The sequence below is a fragment of the Scyliorhinus torazame genome, chromosome 30 (genome assembly GCF_047496885.1).
Source record: "Scyliorhinus torazame isolate Kashiwa2021f chromosome 30, sScyTor2.1, whole genome shotgun sequence".
Lineage (NCBI taxonomy): Eukaryota > Metazoa > Chordata > Chondrichthyes > Carcharhiniformes > Scyliorhinidae > Scyliorhinus > Scyliorhinus torazame.
This window is the reverse complement of record NC_092736.1, coordinates 20,346,326-20,372,290: the sequence shown is the minus strand read 5'-3', so window position 1 is coordinate 20,372,290 and position 25,965 is coordinate 20,346,326. Positions and strand designations below refer to the sequence as shown.

At 40.7% G+C, this 25,965-nt stretch overlaps 1 protein-coding gene across 2 annotated transcripts in view; it reads right to left on the bottom strand.

Moving 5' to 3' along the window:
- Positions 1-741: 741 nt before the first annotated feature.
- Positions 742-25,965, bottom strand: part of LOC140404411 (neuroplastin-like) — a 67,594-nt gene continuing 42,370 nt past the window's right edge. For both annotated transcript variants that reach the window (XM_072492915.1, XM_072492916.1), the window contains 5 exons: positions 21,602-21,735; positions 19,096-19,369; positions 6,381-6,405; positions 3,433-3,508; positions 742-1,475 (listed from right to left, as the gene is read on the bottom strand). In XM_072492915.1, the coding sequence (XP_072349016.1) occupies positions 3,448-3,508; positions 6,381-6,405; positions 19,096-19,369; positions 21,602-21,735 (494 nt within the window). In that variant the 3' untranslated portion in view covers positions 742-1,475; positions 3,433-3,447. The remainder of the gene's footprint in view (positions 1,476-3,432; positions 3,509-6,380; positions 6,406-19,095; positions 19,370-21,601; positions 21,736-25,965) is intronic.

Genomic DNA, 25,965 nt, shown 5'->3' with positions numbered 1-25,965 from the left:
TGGGATCCTTTGTGAAGCAGATGGGTTCTTGGTTCCGCAGGCCATTTGACAGCTTCTCCCACAGTGCAGCACTCCCTTCAGCACTGCACGGTCAGCCTAGGTTTTGTGTCCAAGTCTGTGGACTGGGATGAAAACCCACAAGAAACTGTGTCAGACGAGAGAGTGCTGTCAACTGTGCGAGGAGAAATGTTAGCCCACAGTGATCAATCTCAAGATTCTCGGATGGGTTACAAAGGCAGGCAGCATTATATTTTCACTCATCAAACTGGAGAGGTGCTCTGAACACAGCGACCCAAGAATTTCTTCCCTTTAAAATGTCATGAATAGGTGTAGGGATGGATCAAATCAGGAGACTAATTTTAACCATCGGATGGAGAGATTTGGTCATGATTTTAGGCAATTGTGGCCACTTCATAGCGTTACCTTGGATACTGGGATATCAGATTTTTTTTTTTACTGAAATGCCAGTGTTGGTACAGACTGGCTATAAAATACTAATGTGATACCTGAAAATCTATTCTCTACCTATTCCCAAAGGAGATGCACTCAAATGTCATGTTTGCAATGTTCTCCTCAGCAAATCTCATGCACGTAACCTAGTGTTCAGTGTCATTCTTTATTTTTAAAAATCAGTGGGTCGACATACTGTACACGGAGTTAGATTAATGATTATAATAGCTGCAGGTAAATGTGCACTCATGCATTTACACACCCAAAATTATTTTGAAAGGAAAAAAAAAGTCACAACATTAAAGCTTTATTTTAGTGTCCAAACAAAACAGACGGAGGATCGGAGACCATAACTTAAGGAAAAAGGAAAAACTAATAATAAATTGCTCCTTCAAGTTTGCATAGGATACTCCCATGCAACAACGACAGAAACACGACATCGAGAACAGGACTGATGACATGGCTTTCAGTGGAAGAGCTAGATATTTTAGCCTTAACCTCTACCATATCAGTGCAATAAGATAAGACATCATTTTGTTATATGTTCTGATATATCTGACATTAAATATATACAAATTCGAAACAAATACCATTTGAGTGACAGTTATTTAGCAGGTGTTCGGGGACAGAATGAAAGGAATCATGGAGTTAGTGAGTGCCGAATGATGAAGCATGTTATGAACGGGTACACCAGGAATAATAAACACTGCATGCATCCACAGATATCGATATCACAGGGTGAGGGTGGGGAGGTGGAAAAAGAAATTCAAGCATCAATAAATAGCACATTGAGCACCCAAAGTACAGCCTAATCAATTTGAAATAATCAGAATTAAACTTGCAAAGCAATCTTCTTAATACTTTATTCTTTAGAAGAGATTGAATAAGGCAAAACATGCTTCACAGTCATCTTATTCCTTCTTAGACAACAGGGAAGTTAGAACCCGTCCATTCAGACCAACAATCTCCAGAGTCTTCGACTGATACCCACACTATTTGATAATGATCTTCAGAAATCCAAAATTCTGTTGGTTCAAAAAAAATCAGTTATTCTTTTGAATGTGTACCAAATTTAATTCACCACGACTTTACACAGTCAACAGGAGCTTAGTGGTTTAAAATTAAAATATATATTTATGAGCATAAAGCATTTACATTAGGGCAAGATTGCTCTTAAGCCATGAACTAGTCAGACCAGACATTTGCTGAATAGTTACAAGCACTGGTACTTTGTCAGTGACATAGAACAGAGTGCAGAAGGAGGCCATTCGGCCCATCGAGTCTGCAGCGACCCAGTTAAGCCCTCACTTCCACCCTATCCCCGTAACCCAATAACCCCTCCTAACCTTTTTGGTCACTAAGGGCAATTTATCATGGCCAATCCACCGAACCTGCACATCTTTGGACTGTGGGAGGGAACCGGAGCACCTGGAGGAAACCCACGCAAAAAGCTAATTTATATTTAAAGATTCATACGCCAAGTATGCCACTACTGTCTGGACCCCGTATTCGGGCCGACGGGCAAAATAACAGCCTGGAATGCGTTGCAATGGGGATATATCGGGGACGGACACCTAAAATGACTAACAGAATTTGTACTTGGATTTACATCACAACTCATTGGAACCTAACTGGAATGGGCGAGAGCAGGTGATTAGGATTTACATGGCAATGGATAGATAAAAGTTCACCTTCACTGCTGATTTCTGCAATTCTCGATTACAAGTCAATTTATTTAGTTATATTGGACAGCTAATTACAAAGATAGAAAGAGGGATAAATAATGCTGCAAGAACAATTCTTCGGTTACTCTTGCACTATATCACCAGGCTGTGGATTTTAAGAATGCTGCACTTCACCACTGATTGAAATCAGGAAGGAATTTCAGACGCAACAGAACAAATTGAGAAGCCCGGGCAATTTCTGTGTTTCCCAGATTTGTCTACCTTTTCTGGATCGTCGTAATTAGCAAAGTGAGAACTATGGACATGCACATTTTCATTGGAGCTCCACTTTGATCATTCTGTTCAAGAAAAATCTTGAATTTGGATAGCAACTGTATGATGACGCCTCTCAAACATGTTTCTGATGATTTCAATATTCACGTCCCATCAGCATCATTCTGGTGGTCCGCCAGCTTCAACTCACCAAATTCTACCTCAAGTTATGGACGGAGACGTATTTGGAATGCCACAACTCAGGTCACAGGCTAAACTACGGGGCCTCCCCGACGAGGCCTCGCTTAGTCCCGTTTCCTGCACTGAGGAGCTGCACTCACCGGAACTACTCAGTGCAAGAGAATTTCGGGCCACCATTTTAAAAAGACAGCCCGATCAAACCCACCCACCCCCACCAGCCCCAACATGCCTACAAGGGTGCCTACGCCGCTCCCCCCCACCCCCCACATCACTACACCGACGCAGGGCACCCCGGGCCAGATTCCCCGGCCCGGGAAAAATGCCCGCCTGGCATTGCTAGCCTGCAGCTGGCAGTGGTACCTGAGCACTGTGGTAGTGCCAGGCTGGCGCCCAGGTGCCAGAGGGCAAGCACCTAGGGACCCCAAAGAGTGCCATTCCGTCTGATCCCCATTTGGGGAGACCAACACCGAACGGCGCTTGTCAGAGATTGCCGAGGCAAAGAGGTTGGTCCCACGCCTCGGGTAGATCATGGGAGTGCATAGTGAGACTAGCTATCTCGCTCTAATATACAGTTTGCAAAATAGTGATCCTGCCCACGATGGGCAGAATTCAAATTGCAATATTGCGCGAGACATGTTAGACCCCGGGGAGCGTGGCGAGCCAGGTAGATCCCAGAAGAGTGATCTCCTGGCAACGACTGGCTGTGCCGTCTTTTGGGTGCTACACGGCCGGTACGTCGCACCCAATGTGTGCAGTTTGCTATCTGAAATATTGAGCCCCATAAATGTGCAACAGAATTCCAGGTAAAATTATAAAGGAAATGCATATGCCAAATGGAACTGACCTGACAACCAAGGTTTTAGTTGGTGTTCCTCTGACGCAAGTTCTTATCCTTATGATTATTTGTGGAATTGGTTTTCCTGTTTGAAATTACACAAAAATATCCAGCAAGTTAACGGCTATTTATGCAACGTATTATATTCAACACAGACTACAATGCTCGATGTGAGACGATACAACTCAAAGAGAAAAAATAAATAAAGATTAGAAAACAAAGTCATTTAAATTCACCGATTAAAACTCACAAATTAGCAAAGTCATTTAAATTCACCGATTAAAACTCACAAATTAGCATGGGGGGGGGGGGGGGGGGGGGGGAAATCAGCCTCCCAGGGTAGCCCCCCAATTCACTGCCCCCCCCCCCCCCCCCCTCACGAGCATGCCCCAATTCACTAGCATCCCCAGGCACGCCCTAATTCACTGTACCACCACGACCCCCAATTCACTGCCCCTCTTCCTCCTCCAATTCACTGGCTCGCTCCAGGGCAAAGCCCAAATCGCTGCGCACCCAACATGCACTGCAATTCAGCGGCCTTAAGTACACTTGGGTAACATGATGGAACAGGGGAAATTTGCTGAGACTGGACAATCAGACTCATGCAAATCAGCGAAGCAATTCCCTACCACACCCGGCAAAGCTCAGAGCTGTAACAAGATACTATTAATGTAATGTAATGTAAAGGCAGCACGATAGCATTGTGGATAGCACAATTGCTTCACAGCTCCAGGGTCCCAAGTTCGATTCCCGGTTTGGGTCACTGTCTGTGCGGAGTCTGCACATTCTCCCCATGTGTGCGTGGGTTTCCTCCGGGTGCTCCGGTTTCCTCCCACAGTCCAAAGGTTAGGTGGATTGGCCATGCTAAATTGCCAATAGTGTCCAAAATTGCCCTTAGTGTTGGGTGGGGTTACCGGGTTATGGGGATAGGGTGGACCTTGGGTGGAGTGCTCTTTCTAAGAGCCGGTGCAGACGCGATGGGCCGAATGGCCTCCTTCTGCACTGTAAATTCTATGAATGTATATCTTGTAACTACTGGTCATTTAAAACTAGCAGCATGAATTCAACTTGACACACAAATATTTCGGAGGGTGGGAATTGTTGAATCTTGTACACTTTATGCTAAGAATTAGCACAAAACTTTCACGTATTTCCCCCACCCTCGGGAACCTTTCCCCTCACAACTGTAGTGAGAAAAAAATTGAAGCCGGGCCTTTGCTGCTCAGATTGCCATAGCCCAAGGTAAACCTTTCTCCCAATGCTTCCACCCACCAGATCGCCATCAATTCAAAATACACCTCTGCTCCACATCTGGTCACAGATGCTCAAGATCTTGAACTTGCATTCACTGCTGCCATTGCTTTTACAGTTTAACATGGCACCCTCCCGCACTCACAACATTCTGTGTTGCCCTAGAATTCCAGATCTAAAAACGGCAGTGGCTAACATTTATGCATATGTTAGCGTTGGCCATCAGACAGCATCAATGGAACTTGACGTGGACCAGGGCAGCCTCAGGTCAATAATGGATTTAAAAATCCATCTTAAAATGATATTAAATATAGACAGACTGGCTGCAGCAGCTATGCTGATATTCAGAATTCTAACGCGAGATTGACCGGAGCCACCGACAGGAAATATTGCAGAGTGAAGCAACGAGATCAGAGCAGTGCTTCAAATGCAGTCAGCTTTAGGCAGTGAGCCACTGAATACAGTACAAGTGTAGAGAATTAATTGCTCACTATATGACAGGATTGTGTCGGCACTAAGCGCAGACAGACTAGGCTCTAAATGTACTTGTATTGTTCAAGATGTGAAAGGGAGCAATTTCTTTATTCCCCACGCAGCCAATTCATGTTAAAAAAAAAACTTATTTGATTCGATTTTCTGAAACCTTTTAGAAAAAGGAAATCCTACAAGTATATGTGCAAGGAGAGACACGAGGAGCAAACACATCTTTTAGAATGTAAAGGTACAATCCTGTAGGATTATTGCTTAAAATGTGCTGCAGAAAAACATAAAGGAGGGGGGCGGGGTTGAGTATGAGAAAAGGAATATCATTGCTGAAGGAACTCCTTGCAATAAGATTTAATTTACCTTAAATATCAAAAGAGCCAAGGCATTGAAGGCATGCATGACCAACAGTAACAGCTAACTTTAATCCTCAACAATTGAAGCTGTATCAATAGCATAGGCATAGAACTTGGGACACAAGGCATGTTTGATCTATCATATGAAATCTAGAAAAACACTACACGAGAGCTCCTTCGAACCTTTGATCAAGTCTTGCTGAGGCTAGCATAAACAGTCAAGAGGACAAGCTTGCGATCTGGTAAAGGAGTCTGCAATGTTTGAATTAATTAGTACCAACATCTCATCCAGATATTCTTTGGTTCCTGAACTACCATTGGAGATAAAGCATATACAAGAATATCACATGTCTCCACAAATGGCCAATAAGATGATGATATGACAGCTCTACATAAATTCCAACAGCAAATGAATGAAAAGCACTGCATAGTTTGGATATAAACCCAGTTTGGACTGATGGAGAAAGGAACCATTCATTCTTTGGGAAATTAGGCTGAGCAATTGCCATAGAATTTCATAGAATCCCTACAGCGCAAAAGGAGGCCACTCAGCCCACTGAGTCTGCATCTACCCCACGAAAGAGAATCCCACCCAAGCCCACTTCCCCCACCCTATCCCCGTAACCCCACCTAACCTTCAACACAGAACTTGATGGGCAGAGCCCGCACAATAAAACTGCCTCCAATCTGGCACTGAACCTGTATCTTCACTTTGTGCAGGCCGTGGTGCATTATTGAAGCAAAGTAGAGGAAAATTTACTCAGCATGGAACCCATGACCTGCTCATTGAAGCTGGAGTTCGAAACCAACCTGCCACTTGGAAGAGCACAAAATCTGAACAATTTGTGTATTTAATGCCATACTCACACTGGTCCAGAAACTGGTTCATCATCTGCCTCAGTTGGATGGTCAGATCACAGTGAGGAATGGAGAGCAAAATATAAATAAATAAAGAGAAAAGATGCATTAGAGATTAACACACAACAGAATTGTAGATGTGCTACACCAGTTGGCTTGACACTGTCAGCTCATAGATAAACTTCAACAATGTAATTGTTCATGGGAGTTAGTTTCTACATCATTACATTCAAATGGCAAAAAAAAAATGTTATTACATGGTTGGTTAACACTTTGAGGCTTGTCATGAAATACTGCAACTATAGTGGACAGATAGTGTAAGTTTCATGTTCATCTTGTCCCCAAGTTCCAGTGGTTCACTCTAATAGACCAATGAGAAGACGTAAACCAGCATCTGATTGTGAAATCCTGTTCAATGGTTTTTCTTTACAGTTTTTGTTGACCTGAACAAAAACACGTTCTAATTGTAGGATGAGAGGCAGAGCAAGGGTTTTGCAATGAGATCCAATCAAGACTTGGTACCTGGTTGCCACCAGACTAAAAAATGGCCTCAAATTTATACTTGGTGACCCAGAGGAAAAGCTCGTCTGATGTATATAGAGCTGAGTGAAATTCATTGTCTAAAGTAAGTACCTGTCGAGGTTTGTAGCATCATTCAAATGCACCTGGCCAGAAAAAGGACTGAAATGGATGGACTGCACATGCCCAAGCAAGGGACATGTTTTGTAGCAATAATTCTACTAAACTGTCCTAACACAGAGGGCAAAGGGGCAGTAGTATGGAACATATAGAACTGAGGAATGTGTTTAACCTTAAGATCATTTTAAATTATACTCAATCGTGTTAAGACAATATAAAAGGTTTGTAAATATACCCTATGTGGAAACGAGGGCTCACACTACCAACGCACCTCTATGTCCTCGGCTGTCCGTGGGATCAGCACACATTAAGGTAAACAGCTTCCGGCTGAGTGAAACAAGCATATTGTGTAGGCAGGCTGAAGACAAGAGCACCCTCCCAGATAAACGGCTGATGGTGTGTGTAATGGTCATCCACGTCTGTAATACTTCAATTTGGTCACTTGTATTTATGGCAATAAAATGATGGGAAATGTTTTTGAGGGTGGGGGGTAGGGGGGTGCAATGTAGCCATGGTCACAGAATGCTTGGACAGGATTGAGAAAGATTTAGGCTCCATGTCGTTAATGTCCCGTGTAAGTATCTTTGATGCACTGATTTAGTGGTAGTAGGTAATGAGTTCAAAAATCAAAGGTAGAATTAGTATAAGAGATGTTGTATTCATACTGGATTCAAATGTGACACCTAAACACATTCTGGATTGAGAGGTATTTTTAAAAAAAATTTAAACTTGGAGTACCCAATTAATTTTTTTCCAATTAAGGGGCAAGTTAGCGTGGCCAATCCACCGACCCTGCACATCTTTGTGTTGTGGGGGCGAAACACACGCAAACACGGGGAGAATGTGCAAACTCCATACGAACAGTGACCCAGAGCCGGGATCGAACTCGGGACTTCAGCGCCGTGAGACAGCAGTGCTAACCACTACGCCACCGAGCTGTCCGTGGATTGAGAGGTATGATGTTGCAATAGAGACTTCACACACACACATACTGGATCATGTGGCATGGTGTCTCACGAATAGGCCGAAGTATGCATTGTTACAACTGTACGTTTGTGCTCCTTTTGTTTAAAGTAATAAGACGAATCAGAAAAAGGTGGCAATCCAACAGTCCAGGACTTGGGTTTGTGAATGAAAATGAACTACATTACTTAGCCAATCTCTATTGATTATTTTTTGTTTAAAAACAGTGGCTGGTAGTCTGGTGTTACAGGGTTTTCCTCAAGTCTGCACTGGACTTTCTGTTATTCATACAGATTGGCCATGAAAAGTTTCACGTTATTTAGATGCCTTTACTTGTTTAATTGGTTTATGTAACTATCTGTCGGGACCTGCCTATTCTTTCAAAATATGCCGTTGTATGTATTCAAGTTCATTTAGGAAAGGGAAAAAATTGATGGTGTTATCCATTAATATCTCTGGTTTGAAGTGGCAAAGAGGTTCTATTACCAGGTGTCCGACCTTCATTTAATAAAGGGACATTGCTAATAGGTAGCCCAAATTTATTTCAACTCAAGAAACTATGCAGCATTGACTGGTTAGGCAACAAAGACCTACATTTGCTTTTGGACAAGCCCTGTATTATGTCCACTAGGTTAAGCAGGATTCCACAAGGTGTCTGGTATACATGAAGCAAGTATGGAGATTTATTGCAACGCAGCCACCTGACAGCACGCACCAGGAGTAATGGCAGCAATTCCAGGGCTACGAAAGTGCCATTACTCCGTCTGTACCTTGAGGCACGGAGAGAAGCCACCGCCAGCGCACAAGTGACTGGGAAGACCAAAAAAAGTCAAACCACAAACCAACAGCTCACAGCCGCAAAACACCAGCAACACACCAGTGGCCATAGGTCTCGGTCACTGGCAAGGACGCATTTGGAAAACAGTATACAAAGAAAACTAAGACCAGTCAGACAACCAGACGTCAGTGTCGCAGAAAAGAGTGAAATCATATACAGTTTATGTATATCAAGAGAGACGCATCAGGAATTGAAACAAGTACACAGAGTATATAGTTAGAGATTCTCCCCACTACCACCTGCCGCTTAACCCCAAGAGTTTGCTTAAGTAGATTCAAAATTAACAATGAACTATATGACTCTTGATAGGACCCGGCAATTTTCTGTATCAGAGGACTTTCATGGCAAATTAAAAAGCAGCTTGTATCACTTGGGAAAATGGATTTGCTGGTACAATGTCACTGATTTCTGGTTGCTTCCAAGTCCGATGTAGAATTTAAACACACCTACTTCCATCCCTGGGGGAGGGAGTTAAGGCAAACGGCACACTCCATCAACACAGGAGCCAAATAAAATTCACAAGTTTAAAGGAATCGAGGAACAATAAACAAGCTTAATTTGTTTATTTGGCCGAAAAAATAGAAAGGCAAATTATCTAAATGTGTCTGGGCAGAGGGAGCTGGGTGTCTTTGTTCATGAATCGCAGAAAGTCGGTATGCAGGTACAACATGTAATTAAAAAGGCAAATGGAACATTAGCATTTATTGCAAAAGGACTGGAATATAAAAGTAGGGCAGTGTTAGTGAGACCATATCTATTATGTCCAGTTTTGGTCTCCTTATTTGAGGAAGGATGTGGGGGCATTGGAGGCAGTTTGGAGAAGGTTCACAAGATTGATTCTGGGAATGAAAGGGTTGATGTATGAGGAGAGATTAAACAGTTTGGGCTTATACTCGCTGGAGTTTAGAAGGATGAGGGGGATCTGATAAAGGTTATAGAAATACTCAAATGGGTTGATAAAGTAAAAGTAGACCAAATGTTCCCCTCTTGTGGGGAAATCTAGAACGAGAGGTCATGGATATAGGTTGATTGAGAACGGAGATGAGGAGGAACTACTTCTCGCAGAGGATGGTGGATTTGTGGAACTTGCTGCCCTATAGTGCGGTGGAACCAGAGTCATTAAATGGTTTCAAGAAGGAGATACATATATTTTTGATTAAAAAAAAAAAAAACAGGTTAAAAGGATATGGGGAACTGGTAGGAAGGTGGATTTGAGACCAGGAAGCGCTCAGCCATGATCTGATTGAATGGCGGAGCAGGCTCGAAGGGCTGAATTGCCTGTTTCTGCTCAATTTTTATGTCCCTATGTTTCTATTCCGTGTTCAAGCTTAGGACTCATATAAAAACCGCAACCAATCAAAGCTTCCAACAAATGCAAAGCACCCATGTTTCAGAGCTAAGCATCAATGGGGAATGTTCTGCACTTCAAATCGCAAGGTGATCAGGCTGCACATGAGCCGAGGTAAGCTCACATCTGAGATTTTCCATTAAAAACTAAATAAATATTTGAATGGACACCATATTAAGGCTTACATAGATCCAACTTAATCCAAAATATTCCCATCTCCACGAAGTGAAATTGTACTTGAATGGGAAAACATACAGACCCTATACACATTAATTAAAAATGTTCAGACCTTATACACATTAATTAAAAATGTTTGCACGCTATATACTCACTAAATCCTAACATCTTGCATTTCTAATGAGTTAAGATTACCTACTGTGACTGACGGAAAAAAAAGGACTTTTTTTAATAACTGGGCTTCCAATAGTAAATGCAAATTTAGTATGTCCACAAAGGTTAGTTTCATTAAAAGAGAACTATTTTGAGTTACGAGCAAGATCGACATACGGAAAATCCATTGCAGAAAGGAACCTAGTCATATTTAGTAGGAAGCCGACAGACATCCCAACTTTCAAAATACAATTTTGACCATAGACAGAGATGTTGTCATTCTTCCCATTCCTACAAGAAATACACATGCACGCATGCATGAAGCATCTTCCACAGAGGTATGCCTGCATCAGGAAGAAATCATTTTCGGGTATGGGGCAATTCTGAAAAATAGGATCTGATGAGAATTACAAGCTGTGGGAGGGCCAACTGAGATGTAGAAAAGAAAAAAGACAACACCTTTTTAATTCAACATTGCACTGTCTAGAATGGTCCCGGATCACTCCCCCATATCACCCCTGTTGGTGTTGATACCAGTTCAGTATTTACATTAACTATCTGCCAAGGGACATACGAGATCATCAATAACCCTGATACAGATTGTGACATGGCAAGGGTCCTCATCATAAGTCATATAGCTCCAGAAAGGACAGCTAGTTCAAACCTACAAGAGAATCTGAGCTTGCTGGCCATGAGATCTGGCCAACTCCTGTAACATCCCCAGTACAGAAACAGAACAGACTAAACCCAAAAACTCAAAACGCAGATTTGAGAAACAAAACAGAACTACAAATCCAGAAACGGGCAGCAGGAAAAACTGAATGGAAGATACGAAATAAGTTGCGAACGTGGATGAGGACTTGGAAAAAGTTTCAACATCATGAACTGATGCACTTCAGACTTGAAGCTGAGAAAAACAAACTCGAGCATGCAATTCTCTCACTTACCACCAGTTTTAGGGTATGATGCAATTGAGAGGGAAAGAAAAGAAGTCACAATAACCGACAAATATCAATATAAACCATAATTCTAACCTAGCATGTTAGCTTGAAGGGGTCTTTGTGAAGATCTTCTGATCCTGCAGAAATAGACACTGAAAATGGCCTGTACATCTGAATGAGATAACCGCATAATTTGGAGCACTTCAAATATTGGATATAGCCTGTATCTTGTCAAGGAGGCTCCTCTTAAAAAAAGGGGTGAGGGTATGTACATGCGTATTTTCCACTGAACCTTACTTTTTGCAATACATATACCTACGCAGGTTTATTTGTTGTGCATGTTTCAAAACTGTAACAACTTCATTTTTTGTATTCACTTAATGAGGTGGTCTTGGCGGCTTTGAACTTTTTCTCGGATTTAGAAATCAAAAATATCTGCTCAACAAAGAAAATGGCTTAAGTGTGCCTGTCCTGGCAAAATAGAATATACAAAAATGTGAATTTCTCAATAAACCCTGACTGAAATACCAGGTATTTGGAGCTATTCAACTTTTTCAGTGCAACATCCAAAACGGTGCACCTCAAAAACAAAAAAATTTCAGAAGCTCATCAAGTAGAAATAAGTTAATTCATGGGTTGTCAGTTTTGGAAAAAATAACCATTATGAATTTGATGCGCCTTAAATCAATTCTGTAAAAGATTAAAAACACCGAGTACCTGCAGCAAGAACAGAAAATTGCTGGTAAGATCTGACAACATCAGTGGAGAGAGAAGCGGAGTTAACATTTCATCGGAAAGAAATCTGAAGGGCCACAGTCCCGAAATGTTAACCCCATTTCTCTCTGCTCAGACACTCCCAGCATTTTCTGTTTTTACTACAGATTCCCAGCATTGCTTTAGTGCATGAGTAATAATGCTGTAGATATTCAACAAAAGCACTGTGGATGAAAGAAATCTGAAATGGAATTAAAATTGCTGGAAATACCCAGCAGGTCAGACAGCATCTGTGGAGAGAATTAATGTTTCAGAACTCAACTGTTAGCATTATTACTCTTGTCTTAAAGGAAACAAGAGTTAACAATTCAGTTGCAGTTGCGAATAGTACGTTGGATGGATATTTAAGTATGAATTTGCAGAATTGCACGGAATTTTAAATTTCTGCAATAAGTGTGCTCTCAACTGCTCAAGATGCACTCTAAAAATTCTGTAACAAAGGTACTTAAATTACATTTCATTGAGAATATTGCAAATGAAATTCAAGGTACGTTACAGATTCCCCAATTTTTATTTGAATGCTCAGAGTGACATATTGGCATTTTCTAAAAATTATATTCAATTGTGTAAAGTTTTATATTGAATAGTGAAAAGGAGGTTTATTGCGTGGGTTTGTATCCCTCTACTGCACAAAAAGGGGTATTACCTTTAACAAACTGAATCAGGCAACACCTCTGTATGCAGGAGTAACCACAAAGTTTTATCTGAACGGGGAACAATCGCGGAAGTTTAAAAACTATCCAAAATAAAGTTTTTGCAAGATTAATCCTTGATATCTTTTATTTGTTCTCTTGCAATGTGCGTGTTGCTGGCTGGGCCAGCATTTGTTGCCTAGCCCTAATTGCCCTTCAACTGACTGTCTTGCAAGACCATTTCATCGCTGTGGGCCTGGAGTCACGTGTAGGCCAGACCGGGTAAGGTCGGCAGATTTCCTTCACTGAAGAACATTAGTGAACCAGATGGGTCTTTACGACAAACAGCAATGCTTTTTTGGTCATCATTATACTTTTGTCATGGGAATGTCACTTTAAGAAATGTTTGTCTTCTCAAGTGGCTGCAGTGATGTCATTGTGTGGGTGGAGCTGGGCTCTGGTTCTGCTTTTTACTTTTGTTTTGAGCAATTGAAGCTGTGACTGAATTTTACTTTCAGTTTTCAGTTGGGGAGCTGCATTCAAACCAAGGACGTGTATTTTGGTCTCTCTCTCTCTGCATGCTGAAGAATGTCTCCAGATCACTTGATAATTTCAAAGTAATACCTTTTTCTGTAAGGAATGCAAAACTACTGTTTTTGTAGGAAAAAAGGGTGTTTGGCTTATGGATGTTGTTAGGAAACGTATTAAGGGTTACCTAGAGAATACTGTATCTCTGGGGGGGGGGGGGGGGGGGGGGGCGGGGGTGGTATTTGTGTTGGTAGTTGATAAGATGTTTACTGTGTGTTTTTAAACTGGATTCATAGAATAAACATTGTTTTGTTTAAAAATATTTAAGATCTTTGTTGCACAACACCTGGAAAGTGGGCCCTTGTGCTCCTCATAACCAAAATCTATTAAAAGTTGTAGGTCAGGTGAACCCCATGATATACTTTGCTGTTCTCTAAACCCTGGCCCATAAAACTTTTAATTCCAGATTATTTTTATTGAATTCAAATTTCACTGTCTACCAATGTGGGATTCGAACCCGGGGTCCCAGAGCATTACCCTGGATTATCTCTGGATTACTAGCCCAGTGACAATATCACTATGCCACTGCCTCCTCCTGAATAACTCATTTGAAATAACTAAGTGGCATGCATGACTGAAAGGAAGCAGTCTTGAAGTTGTTCTGTAAACAGTTTATCATCTTGTTTTAACAAGATACAGTTAGCAAAGTAACCTCATTTATGAGCTAGTTGACAGCATCCAGGCTTTATCCAAATGGCTTTAAAAAACAACTTATGCTGGCATTAGTTTCTCTTTTCTGGATCAGAGGGTAAGTGGGTTGATTCTAAGTCGAGGCGCCGCATCAGTATAATGGGCTGTGCTCTCAGTAATGGTGAGTCTGTAGTCCTCGCAGTTACTGTTTTACTGATTGTGATACAAAACAAAGGCATTGTGCAATAAGGGTTCCGAAACATTAACTGAAAAAATAAATGATCCTCCAAAACAAACTCTAAACTTTACGAAAGCCCATCGTAAAATCATAGTTACACAAGATTACATGAAATATTGCCAAAAATGGGTCCTTTTTGTCATAGTCTAATTTTTTTCCTCAAAGATATTCTATTTTTAATATTTTGACAAACTGCATCTCTTGCTCAAATTGTTAAATGAAGTACTTTATTGGGAAGCACTTTTTCTTAACTACTTGTTAAAAGAAATACTTCATTTACCCTGTTTTCTGGTGTCTGCAATAGAACTACTACAAGACGCTTCCCAAATCAGAAATGAACCTAGATGGGTCAACGCTGCACCATGCAAGAATTTCTGAATAAGTTACTTCCTCCTCACATTGAACCAGGATCTGTGGCACTTTTACAGTACTTTATTTTCCTTGAAATGCAGCTTCACTACAACCATATTGACACAGGTTACTGTGAACATTCTGGGAGGGAAAGGAATATATTTCTGAAAATAATCTGATCTATATGCAAATGTCGATGGCAGTCTTGCTGAAAAAATGAAATAAATAAACAAACAAGCTTAAGAAAGTGAAAATCATATTGCTCAGATCATATTCTAACTCATGACAGATGTAACCAAAATAAATTCAAAACAACAGCATCAGTAGATCTTCTAAATATCATACGAATGCTCCATAATCTTTGGTTGACCCTTTCAATTGTGCTATTCATAAGCGAACCGGTTTTGCTTTTGTGGCACCTAAAATGCACCAACTCAGTGGTAACGTGGAGCAAAATGTCAAACCTTCATGATCTCAACACTTACGTGCACCTATGTAATAAAGGCCATTTGAGTTAAATTTCTTACTCCAGCAAACCCCTACAGGTGGCTTCCTAAAAACATCCGTGAGAAATGGCAGCAGGAAGTCTGGAGATTTCAGGGACGTTTACTACAAAGTTCCCTTATTCAGGGTTTTTTTAAAAGTGTCAAGGACATGAGATGCGAGCTGCCATTTTCCGAAAAAAATACTGACTAGACCATAAACTAGATTTAAAAATGTGGGGACAGGTGCAGACTATTCAGCCCCTCAAGCTTGTGCCGCCCCTCAAGCTTGTGCCACCCTTCAATTAGATCCATTTACCCCATTGGCTCGGTGACTCATAACATGAAACAAAAATTTAAATCGGCCTTGGTTTTAAATTTTTCAATTGACCCTCCCAGATTCCGTGGCTTGCTGGACCAGAAGGTTCAGAATTTCCACTATCCTGAATGTGCTTCCCAGCTTCACCTTGGAATGACCCAAGTCTTAATTTTAAGGTTACACCCCACTTGTTCTAGAATCCGCCACAGGCAATAGTTGTGTTACCCTCATCTTGTTTAATCACTTCAGCGAAAACAATATAGCACTACCAATTCTTTTTCCGATCGTCACAGCTCTGCTATACACAACTATCATCAGGAAAGCATGTGGATAACATTGCAAGGATATAAAAAGAATTCCCTCAGATTGTCTAAAACAAGACTCGTGATTCATTTCATCTCAAGATATCACGCAAATGAGGAATCATTCAACACTTAAAAATTCTGATCAGATCTGGCTTACCATAATTTGGACACATCCTATCAAAATAGTATACTGTTAATATTAAATAATTCATGTTGAATGGAACAAGACGACTGCTGGAAAATGGCAAGTGCCATTTAGATATCCAACTAGCGCATTTTATATTCATGACAATTTAGGAGGGGCATAGCAACCAAGAAAGCGGAGATCAGCGGTTTATGTAAACAAGTCAAGCCAATTATTGAATATTAATTTCTGCCTGAACAAATCAGGTTAAGAATCATAAAAATATATTTTCTCCAGTTAAAAGCAACACATTGTGCATTAATAAAAATGTACAATCATCACCTGTATTAAAAGTTTAAATTCTAGGTATAACATGCAGAGCTATTGAAAAAAGGGCACAGCTAAAAGGGGCAAACTGATCACCATGAATAGCGCATTTCAAGACCTGATAGACCCAGCTATTATACCTGAACATTTCTTGATCAATGCATTTGAACTACTGTGGCAAAAAGAATGCTGTTGTGCCATCAATTGAACAATGCATCTATTTTTTGGTGAAGAGTTTTTACTGGCAGAGAATGGTTCATTTGTATTAGGGTTGATCAACTTTCCAACCCAAATAACAGTTCAAGCATATTCAGCGGGAAGCCTAGGCTTCAAGGGAGAACATTCCAAATCTAATAACCGATCGACACAGGAGTACTCAAAAGCCGAGAAGTGTAAATTGGCAGAAAAATTAGAAACAAACCCATGATATTTAGAAAATAAACTAGTGATTATCAAGGATTACAGCCTTTTTCTGACCGAGGAGTGTTTCACCTCACACCCAAGCATAATCTCCATCGCAGAAAAAAACCCATTATGACTGCTGAGTTTGCTGAACGCAAGAATTCCTGAACAACACTGCACAATGTGGAACTAAGACAACCATTATCAGATTTCATACAAGGTGCTACCATCTATAATATATAAACTTTCCACATGCAGTACATCTAGATTTCCAGGTTACAGCATGCAAAATCTTCCATGATAATCACCTGTGTCAAAAGGTTGGAAGGATTTTCAATTTGGAGTACAGGTCATTTAACAAACTTCAGTTGAGCTTTTAACATCAAAACTCAAGACCAATTAATCTGCAGGTTCACAGGAGCAGTTTTGTCCCTCTACTGAAATGATAATAAAGTGGACATGACTACAGTTCTGAGCTTGAGCCCGCCCAGTCTCTCCCTACCACATACATTTTTTGAGTATCTTCCAAACTTGCTGCTAATTTTCTCCACTTACAAATTGCCAAAACCAAACCTTGTGCCCCAAAGATGGAGGTATTACACTCTTGTTCTCTCATTTTTTTTTTTTTTAGTCCATTTAAAGTTACTTTGTTTTCCCGGATTATTTATTTTGTTTATCACTACAAAAGGTTTAACCTTAATCACACAAAATGAACAACTATTAATAGCAAGGTTACACAAGTTACTTTGGAAAATTCAGCGCATGCATGGTAACAATTTTTCTTAACACACTGCAAAATATGCCCAGCTACAGGTTTCTCTAAAATTTGAGAGGTTATGCATTACCACCATTGAGATCCTGTCGAGATTCAATACGCACCAGCCATTAAACAACAGGAAAAAAATGAACCTAATCCAGACATGCAAAATTAACAAGAGTATTTCAAATAATCCTGTGCAAGATTTCTATATCTTTGCATCAACCCTTTTGTTGATACAAAACCCGAATCCAAGTTCTGATAGTGCTTGCTATCAGATTAATATGCTTCTCAAGGGATTGACATTTGATGCTTTCAGGTTAACGCAAGCAGTTAACAAGAGAAAGAAAACACTCCAGAAAACACAACTCAATTGTATTATCACATCAGCTTAATTTCCCAGTTACAGGAGTAATTTCATCAGTCTTTTCCTTTTGATTAATTTGTCTCAACTTGTATTGTTCCCCATTGCCGTTTGGTAGCTGGCCTCGTCAGGCTTTTCCCCCTATAATTTTGCTTGTTTATTTTTCATTTTTGAGCTTGATTCTTCTTGGGAGGTTTGTCCAAAATGGTGTAAAGACATAAAATCGATGGCCAAAGCAAGGCAGGGATTCAAAGTCACAACATTCCCTTAAATGTCACACTCCAAACTGTGTAGACAACTGAAGAAAAGGATGAGCAATAAAGCACATAATGAACTTAAGATGTAATGCTGCCTGTTGTCTGCTATGTTTTCGACAAAAATATTGTTAAATAACCCAACATTACCAAGATGCAAAAAAAACCCCACCTGGATTTAAAGATGCTAAACAAGCGTACAATTAGAATCATTTGATATTCACATGATGGTTAATAGCATTTCATAACTAGCAAGATAGTCACTGCGAATAATACTCCATTAAATGTAGCAATCAATATATTTGCCTTAATGAAAGTTTTACTTTTTGTCTTCGCCGTCTAGTGTCGCTGAAATACAATGCAATAGTAACAGATATTTATACCTACTAAAGGGAAAGGGCAAACAAAAGAGTTTCGGCAGAAGGGCAGTCAGAAACAGCAACAACAGCACCTTTAACGTAGAAAACCGTCCCAAGGTGCTTCACAGGAGTGTTGTCGAACAGAGGGAGGGAGAAGATATGTGAGGCAGTGGAGGAAATGCTTCTTAAATACCAAGTTTACACTTATGGCCCTATCTTCAAAGCATCCTTGAAGACCGCCCCATGAAACACTTGGATCATTTACAGTAAAGCAGGGATAGACTCTCTATTGATCAGCCGGTTTAAATCTTCCAAATTCCAGTTCTCCAGATTGCAATATTTTGCAATTCATTCATATATACAGACGCATTGTGATGATATACAGCAGTCTCCTTAAAACACAGGCCAGCACTGCGAGAAAAGGTTTGGTAAAGTAATGATGACCATTTTGTTTAATTTCAAAAATCGGAGTTATGGTTAGTAAATGACCCAAGTTCAAACAGATAGACTTGGGGTCAAATTCAAAAGGGGAAATAGCATGCTTATCAAATTGAAAAAAATAACTAAATTATAAAAAGGAATAATCTTTTACAATTGCAAATGGGATATGAATGTTTAGTTCTCCTTTCATTAACCCATTTAATACTATACACTGCTAAATATAATATTTATAACAAAAGCAACTCGATTAGTGTGTTAGTATCAAATGGGTTAAGTATACAGCAAAGAACAAAACATTATTTGAAGAAAGGGACTTACCATCAGGGACCTCGTCTGGTCTCTTTCGCTTCTCATATACGACAATGATGATAACCAGGATTAAGATTTCTGCCACGACCCCCAGGAAGGGCCAGAGAGGCGCCAGGTAGCTACGAACACGCAGGATAGTGGTTGCATGATGGTATCCAATGTAATTTGAAGCATTGCACAAGTAATCGCCTGGATCATCATTGATGTGCAGGTTCTCAATAATCAATTCCGTGTAGTTGTCTTTGTTTGTGATGAAGTAGCGACCAGTAGCATTATTCAGTTCCTACCGTTGGGGGATGAAAAATGAAATTACAATTGACAGAAACTTACTATTTTCTACTGGGAGGTGTGCATTTTTATCTGTTGTAATAAATGAAAGGAGGAACTCATCCCAACATGCACGACTTATGCAATTTATTGCCACTCTGTGGCAGGAAAATGCACCAACTTCAAAATCAAAGACTTGAAATGGAGAACAGTGGAAGAACAAAGGAAAGCCCACGTGTTTCGACAATAGGCAGAAAGTCCCACAGCCAATCGCAATTATTGCAGCACGGTGGCACAGTGGTTAGCACTGCTGTCTCAGTGCCAGGGACCCAGGTTCAATTCCGGCCTCGGGTGGCTGTTTGTGCGGAGTCTGCATGTTCTCCCAGTGTCTACTCCCTGTGGTTTCCTCACAGTCTAAAAATGTGCAGGTTAGGTGGATTGGCCATGTCAAACTGCCCCTTTGGGCGGGGGATTGGGCCTAGGTAGGATGGTATTTTGAAGTGTCGGTACACTCGATGGGCCGAATGGCCACTTACTGCACTGTAGGGATTCTATGATTGGATTTAGGTCAGAATGCCCATTCTATATTCTATCTGGTGTAATGTGAAAGTACCTTTAAGAAATGGGTGTTTAAGAACTGCATCTTTAAGAAATGGGTGTTTATCAGTGATGTCAGAGTGTGGATGGAGCTGGGCTGTCTTGTCAGGTTGTTACTTTTGTTTTAGGCGGTTTTCTGCAGGGTGTGTTTTAGTTTTGTTTTCAGTGTTAGAGCTGAAGCCAGACCAAGCAGGTGTACTGTTGTTCTCTCTGCCATCAAAAGACTATCTCTTGATCATTTGGTGAATTCAGAGTTATATATGTTTTCAGTCGTGACTTTAACCTGACGTGCTTCTGTTAAAGGTTTTGTTTTTAAGTCGTATGGCTGTTAAAAGGAAAGCTTAAAGGATTGATTAGTGTTGTAGTCTTTGGGGGTTGTATTTGAATTGATGGTTGCTAAGATGTTTAGTATATGTTTTTAAAAAGGTTAACTTGATTTCATAGAATAAACACGGTTTTGCTTCAAAAAATACTTTTCCATTTTTGCTGTACCACATCTGTAGAGTGGGCCGTGTGCTCCCCATACCACAATCTATTAAAAGTTGTGGGTCAGGTGAACTCCATGATACACTTTGGGGTTCTCTAAACCCTAGCCCATAACACTGGGCATTTGGCCCTGCCAAGGATGGGCCTGTGCTGGAGAACTGTATATAAACCCTGCAACACAGGCAGGTTCAGATCATCTGGCTGCGCGCACTTCAGGTATGCTGTTTCTGACCAGTGTCCAGGTAGGTGTGTGGGTTCAATCTAAATGACCTCCTCCTGTGCCACAACGACTGTGATCCTCTCATAGGCAAGGAAGACCATTGTCCCTCTTGATTATCCCATTGCTGTTTCTAAGTCCACATAAATGGTTCTATGCTGATTTACTCCTAAAATTGTGCCAATCATGTGATCATCAGTTACATGCCCTACAGCTCTATTGTGGTGCTCACCATCTCCGATAATGTTTACGTAGTGATACACACAAATAAAGAACTTTTCCCAAGCCAGCTGACGAAACCCAGAGTATCAGTGACTGCCTCTGTCCTTATTTAAGTTGCACATAGATTATAGCTAGCGGTGTTTCTCACATTTTTACACATGCAGTGCTAGCTCTGCCTTCTCCCTCACATCTCTAAGACATGGCATTATAGTTACCGACATTAAAGGTTTACCATCATTTTTTTTTCATTAAATATTGAAGTTTTATAAAATTTTTCATGGGAGAGTGTCACTGGCTGGGACAGCATTTGTTGCCCATATCTAATTGCCCTTAAGAGTGGCTTGCTTGACCATTTCAGAGGGCAGTTAAGAGCCACCCACATTGCTGAAGTCACATGTTGGCCAGACTAGCTAAGAATGGCAGGTTCCCTGCCCTAAAGTTTATTAGTGAACCAGATGGGTCTTATGACAATCAATGATAGATTCATGGCCATCGTTTCTGAGACTAGCTTTCAATTCCAGATTTAAGATTTATTAATTGCATTTAACTTCCAGCAGCAGCTGTTTCCCAGAGCCAGGGTCTCTGAATTACTGACCTAGTGACATTACCACAATGCCACCATCCCTTCTGAACCACACCAAATCAAATATCATTTGAATTCAAGTTACCAGAAACAGAACAGCAAGTGCTCCATGATGCTAGAGAATTTCAGCTCAGTGAACTCACCCTCAATTCATCGTTCTCCTTCTTGTGCCAGGTCCAAACAGGATAAGGGTAACCTACAGACTTGCAGTACATAAGAGCGCTTTGGCCCTCATTCTTATTCTCACTCCTCTTGTGACCAATGATTTCAGGAGATGCTAGAACAGAAACCCCAGATAATTAGCACACTTACACGAGAGAGCATGGCATTAAAGCAAGTCGGCAAATTACACCAAGTAATGGGACAAAGCACTTCCAACAATGTGTCAGCACTTGAGCGCCAACTAATGGTGGAATTTCTTAAGCCCCTGCGAAAGGCATCAATCAGTTAGCAATCACATCACTCTGCAGACTAAAGACACATTTTAGCTGCCTTTTAAGTGACTGCCAAAAATCATGGGGAAATGTGATTTTGTTTCCAGTTGACAGTCAGGCTCATTTAGTGTCATGTGTTGTACAAAATAACAAGCTAAGCCAGGAAGAGGTAGAATACATCTGAATCCAGTTTGGAATATTTCACTCAGTAAACAGCCAGAGACAAGTTATTTTCCATCTTTGGCAAACTGAACAAAACAACTTACCAGTTTAACATCAGTCAGTTTATATTTCTACCGTGGTCTTTTTTTGTACCTTTATTTCTCAGCTTATCTAACAGTGTGACTCCTCTACAATCTGTTGCGGAGCTCCCTCCTCTCCGCCAGCACAGCTTTTAATTTTAAAAGAACACATTTTCCACTCAATAAATGAGCATCTTCCATTTCCAGCATGATCTGTGCAGTATACTGCTGCTAATTCAAATGATATTAATGCAATGTTGCTGTATTTAAATGGCTTAAATTAGATGACCAGATAATTTGATTTTTAATCCTTCCCCTCCCGCCAGACAGTAAATAAGGGGAGCACACTATTTTAAAGTCAAGAAGCAATCCCACATCGCTTCACGGCCTTTTGGCTCAGATCAGGAATCAGATCAAGCCCAAGGTGAAGTGCAATGCCTTTTCTTGTCAGCTTGGATCTTGTATATTGTCATGTGAGAGTACCTTTAAGAAATGGATGTTTATTAAATAGCTGTAGTGGATATACATTTAAGAAATGGGTGTTTATCAAATAACTGCAGTGATGTCAGTGTGTGGGCGGAGCTGAGCTGTGACTCTGCTTTTACTTTCGCCTTGAGCAAAAAAGCTGGTGTGGGTCTGTGCTGTTTTAGCTTCGTTTTGGAGTTGAAGAAGCTGAAGTCACAGCAAGAAGGTGCATTGATCTGTCTCTGCAATCTAAAGACTGTCTCCAGATCATTTGAGGATTTCAAAGTAATACCTGTTTCTGTAGAGAATTTAAACCTGCTGTCTTTCTGTATAAAGGGTCTTTTGGTCTTATGGATGTTGTTAGGAAAGTTATGAAGGGTTACTTATAGAATATATCTGTGGGGATTATTGCTGTTGTTAGTTGTTAAGATGTTTACTGTAGGTTTATAAAGTGTTAACTGGATTCATAAATAAACATGGTTTTGTTTTAAAAGAACTTAGATTTCTGTTGCATCACACCTGTAAAGTGGGCCTTTGTGCTCCCCATAACCACAGTCTATTAAAAGCCATGGGTCAGGTGAACTCCATGATACTCTTTGGTGTTTTCTAAACCCTGGCCCTTGACAATCTCTCTATTGTGGATATTATAAATTGGCTTCACTTTGGATTTGAATTGTTTTTGGAGCATGCAATGAGATGGATTAAGGGTTGCCCTGTCCACTCTGCGCATTGGCTTTGTAACCTGAAGGATGGGATAAAACATTTCTAAAACCAGTCCCACTGTCATGGTTCAGCTCTCTTTCTTGTGCTCAGGATCAACTGCTATCCACCTATAATTTTGATTTGTTTAACATTCTCGCACCATGCAAAATAAACAATATCAAATAGATCACGTAGGCTAAAACTATTTGGCACACAAAGATAGTGAATGTAGCCCTATTCGGTTCTTGGGAGATCTTACAATTGCAAGATTTTAAATGGATAATGTAAATCACGATTCAATCCATGGTGCTCAGATTTCTCATCAGGTTGAGAAAGAATTTGCTGGTATCATCCAGGAATAAAGATGGTGATGGTTGTGTAGAATTGCACAGAGCAAACATTCCAAGGACTTGTTAGCAGTGCAACCGTACATCATTTGATTAGCACTGGGAACTGTCAACCTCAGGTTTGGAGAATGGCAAGTGTCTCAAGTCCCCATTTTCACCTTCTGTTGCCAAAATTAGAGTTCGTTACTTGACTTCTCCAAAGTCCTAAAAAAGTTCCCCCACCCCAGTTCATCAAAATACTGTTCCTTTGTATAAACAGTGAATGCACAGCACAGAATTAGGCCGTTCGGCCTGACTGCTTCATGTTAGTGTTTAGTCCTTATGTACCTTCTGCCATCCTCCTTTATTTAACTCAATCAGTATACACTTTCATTTCTTTCTCGTTCGTGTTTATCCAGATCCCTTTTACGACTATGCTATTAGCCTCAACTAGTCTATGTGGTAGCATGTTCCATGCTCCAGTGAACGGAATACCTTCCTGGATTTATGAATGATTCTGATTTATGGCCCTTAGTCTTAGACTCGCCAATATCTTCTTTATATCCACCCTCTCAAATCCCTGAAGCAATTCTTTTTGAATTAAGTTCAACATTGCTATTGCAGAGTCATTTTCAAGCTCCTCGATTCCAAGCTTGCTCTCTCAACATTCTCCAACTCGATTTAAAATCAGTTCATGCCGTCATTCTCTCCTGTTTGGGGCATCACCAGCCTTGCACCCCAGCAGGCAGCCTTCACTCCTCCAACTACTAATTTCTCATCACTTGTGTCCTCTCTGTTCCAGTGATGGCAGCTTTTTAATTACCTACAAAATCCTATCTTCTGGAAATCTCTACTTTCTCCATGCTGGCCATTTTTGAAGTTACACTTCATTGACAGATTGGATACATGCTCCTCTGCATGCCGTTGCTTCTTTGGCAGTCTGGTACTATAATCTAACTGCACCATGCTAAACCTAAATGCTTAAGAGTATCTCTTGGGATGCTTCTAGGTCTACTTATTCACCCTAACATTCTAATTGCCTTTCAAAGTGTCGCACACATCTGAAAATGGCACAATAGATCAGATCAATTGAATATTATCAACACCGTGACTCCTTCACACATGACCTCTTGCGTGAGAGAGCATAAGAAAAAAGAAATAGAGCACGAGCGATATTGATTCCAGGTGAATTCAAAGTGGGGTGCGGGGAATATAAATTACAAACTGAAGCTAGATGATGAAAACACATGGCCCAATGTGCCAGAAATGCCTTTCATATACTGTGACCTTAATCACTGCTTTCTTTTGTGACAAATCTACACAGGGTTCACATCACCAACCTGTTCCAAAGATCAATGACTCTCAGAAAATAACCCCTTGAAACCTCACCTTAGAGGCTGCTGAATCTTAATAAAGGAAACTATGAAGATATGAGGCGTGAGTTGGCCATGATAGATTGGGGAGAGTTACTTAAAGGGATGACAGTGGATAGGCAATGGCAAACATTCAAGGAACGCATGAAGGAACTGCAGCAACTGTTCATTCACGTCTGGCACAAAAGCAAAATGGGTAAGAGGGCCAATCCATGGCTTACAAAGGAAATTAGAAATAGTATCCTATCCAAGGAAGAAGAGGTCTGAGGATTGGGAGCAGTCTAGAATTCAGCAAAGAAGGACCAATGGATAGATTAAGAAGGGGAAAGTACAGTACAAAAATAAGCTTGCAGGGAACATAAGGACGGTCACCAAGAGTTTCCATAGATATGTGAAGAGAAAGAGATTGGTAAAAAGAAATGTGGCCCCCGACAGACAGAAACAGGGGAATGCATAATAAGGGACAAAGAAATGGCTGAGCAATTGAATACATACTTTGGTTCCGTCTTCACAAAAAAAAAGGACACAAATCAGATACCAGAAATATTGGAGAATGAATGTTTTAGAGAGAGGGAAGAACTAAGAGAGATCAACATTAGTGGAGAAATGGTGCTGGGAAAATTGATGGGGTTGAAGGCAGATAAATTCCCACGGAATCTGCATCCCAGAGTGCTTAAGGAGGTGGCTCTGGAAATAGTGGATGCATTGGTGGCCATCTTCTGGGATTCTGTAGACTCTGAACAGTCCCTGCAGATTGGAGGGTAGCTCATGTCACTCCAATATTCAAAAAGGGAGGTAGAGAAAAAGCAGGGAATTATAGACCAGTAAGCCTAACATCGGTAGTGGGGAAAATTCTTGAATCCATTATCAAGGAATTTATCGCAGAATATTTGGAAAGCAGTGGCAGGATCAGTCAGTCAGCATGGATTTATGAAGGGGAAATCATACTCGACAGATCTCTTGGA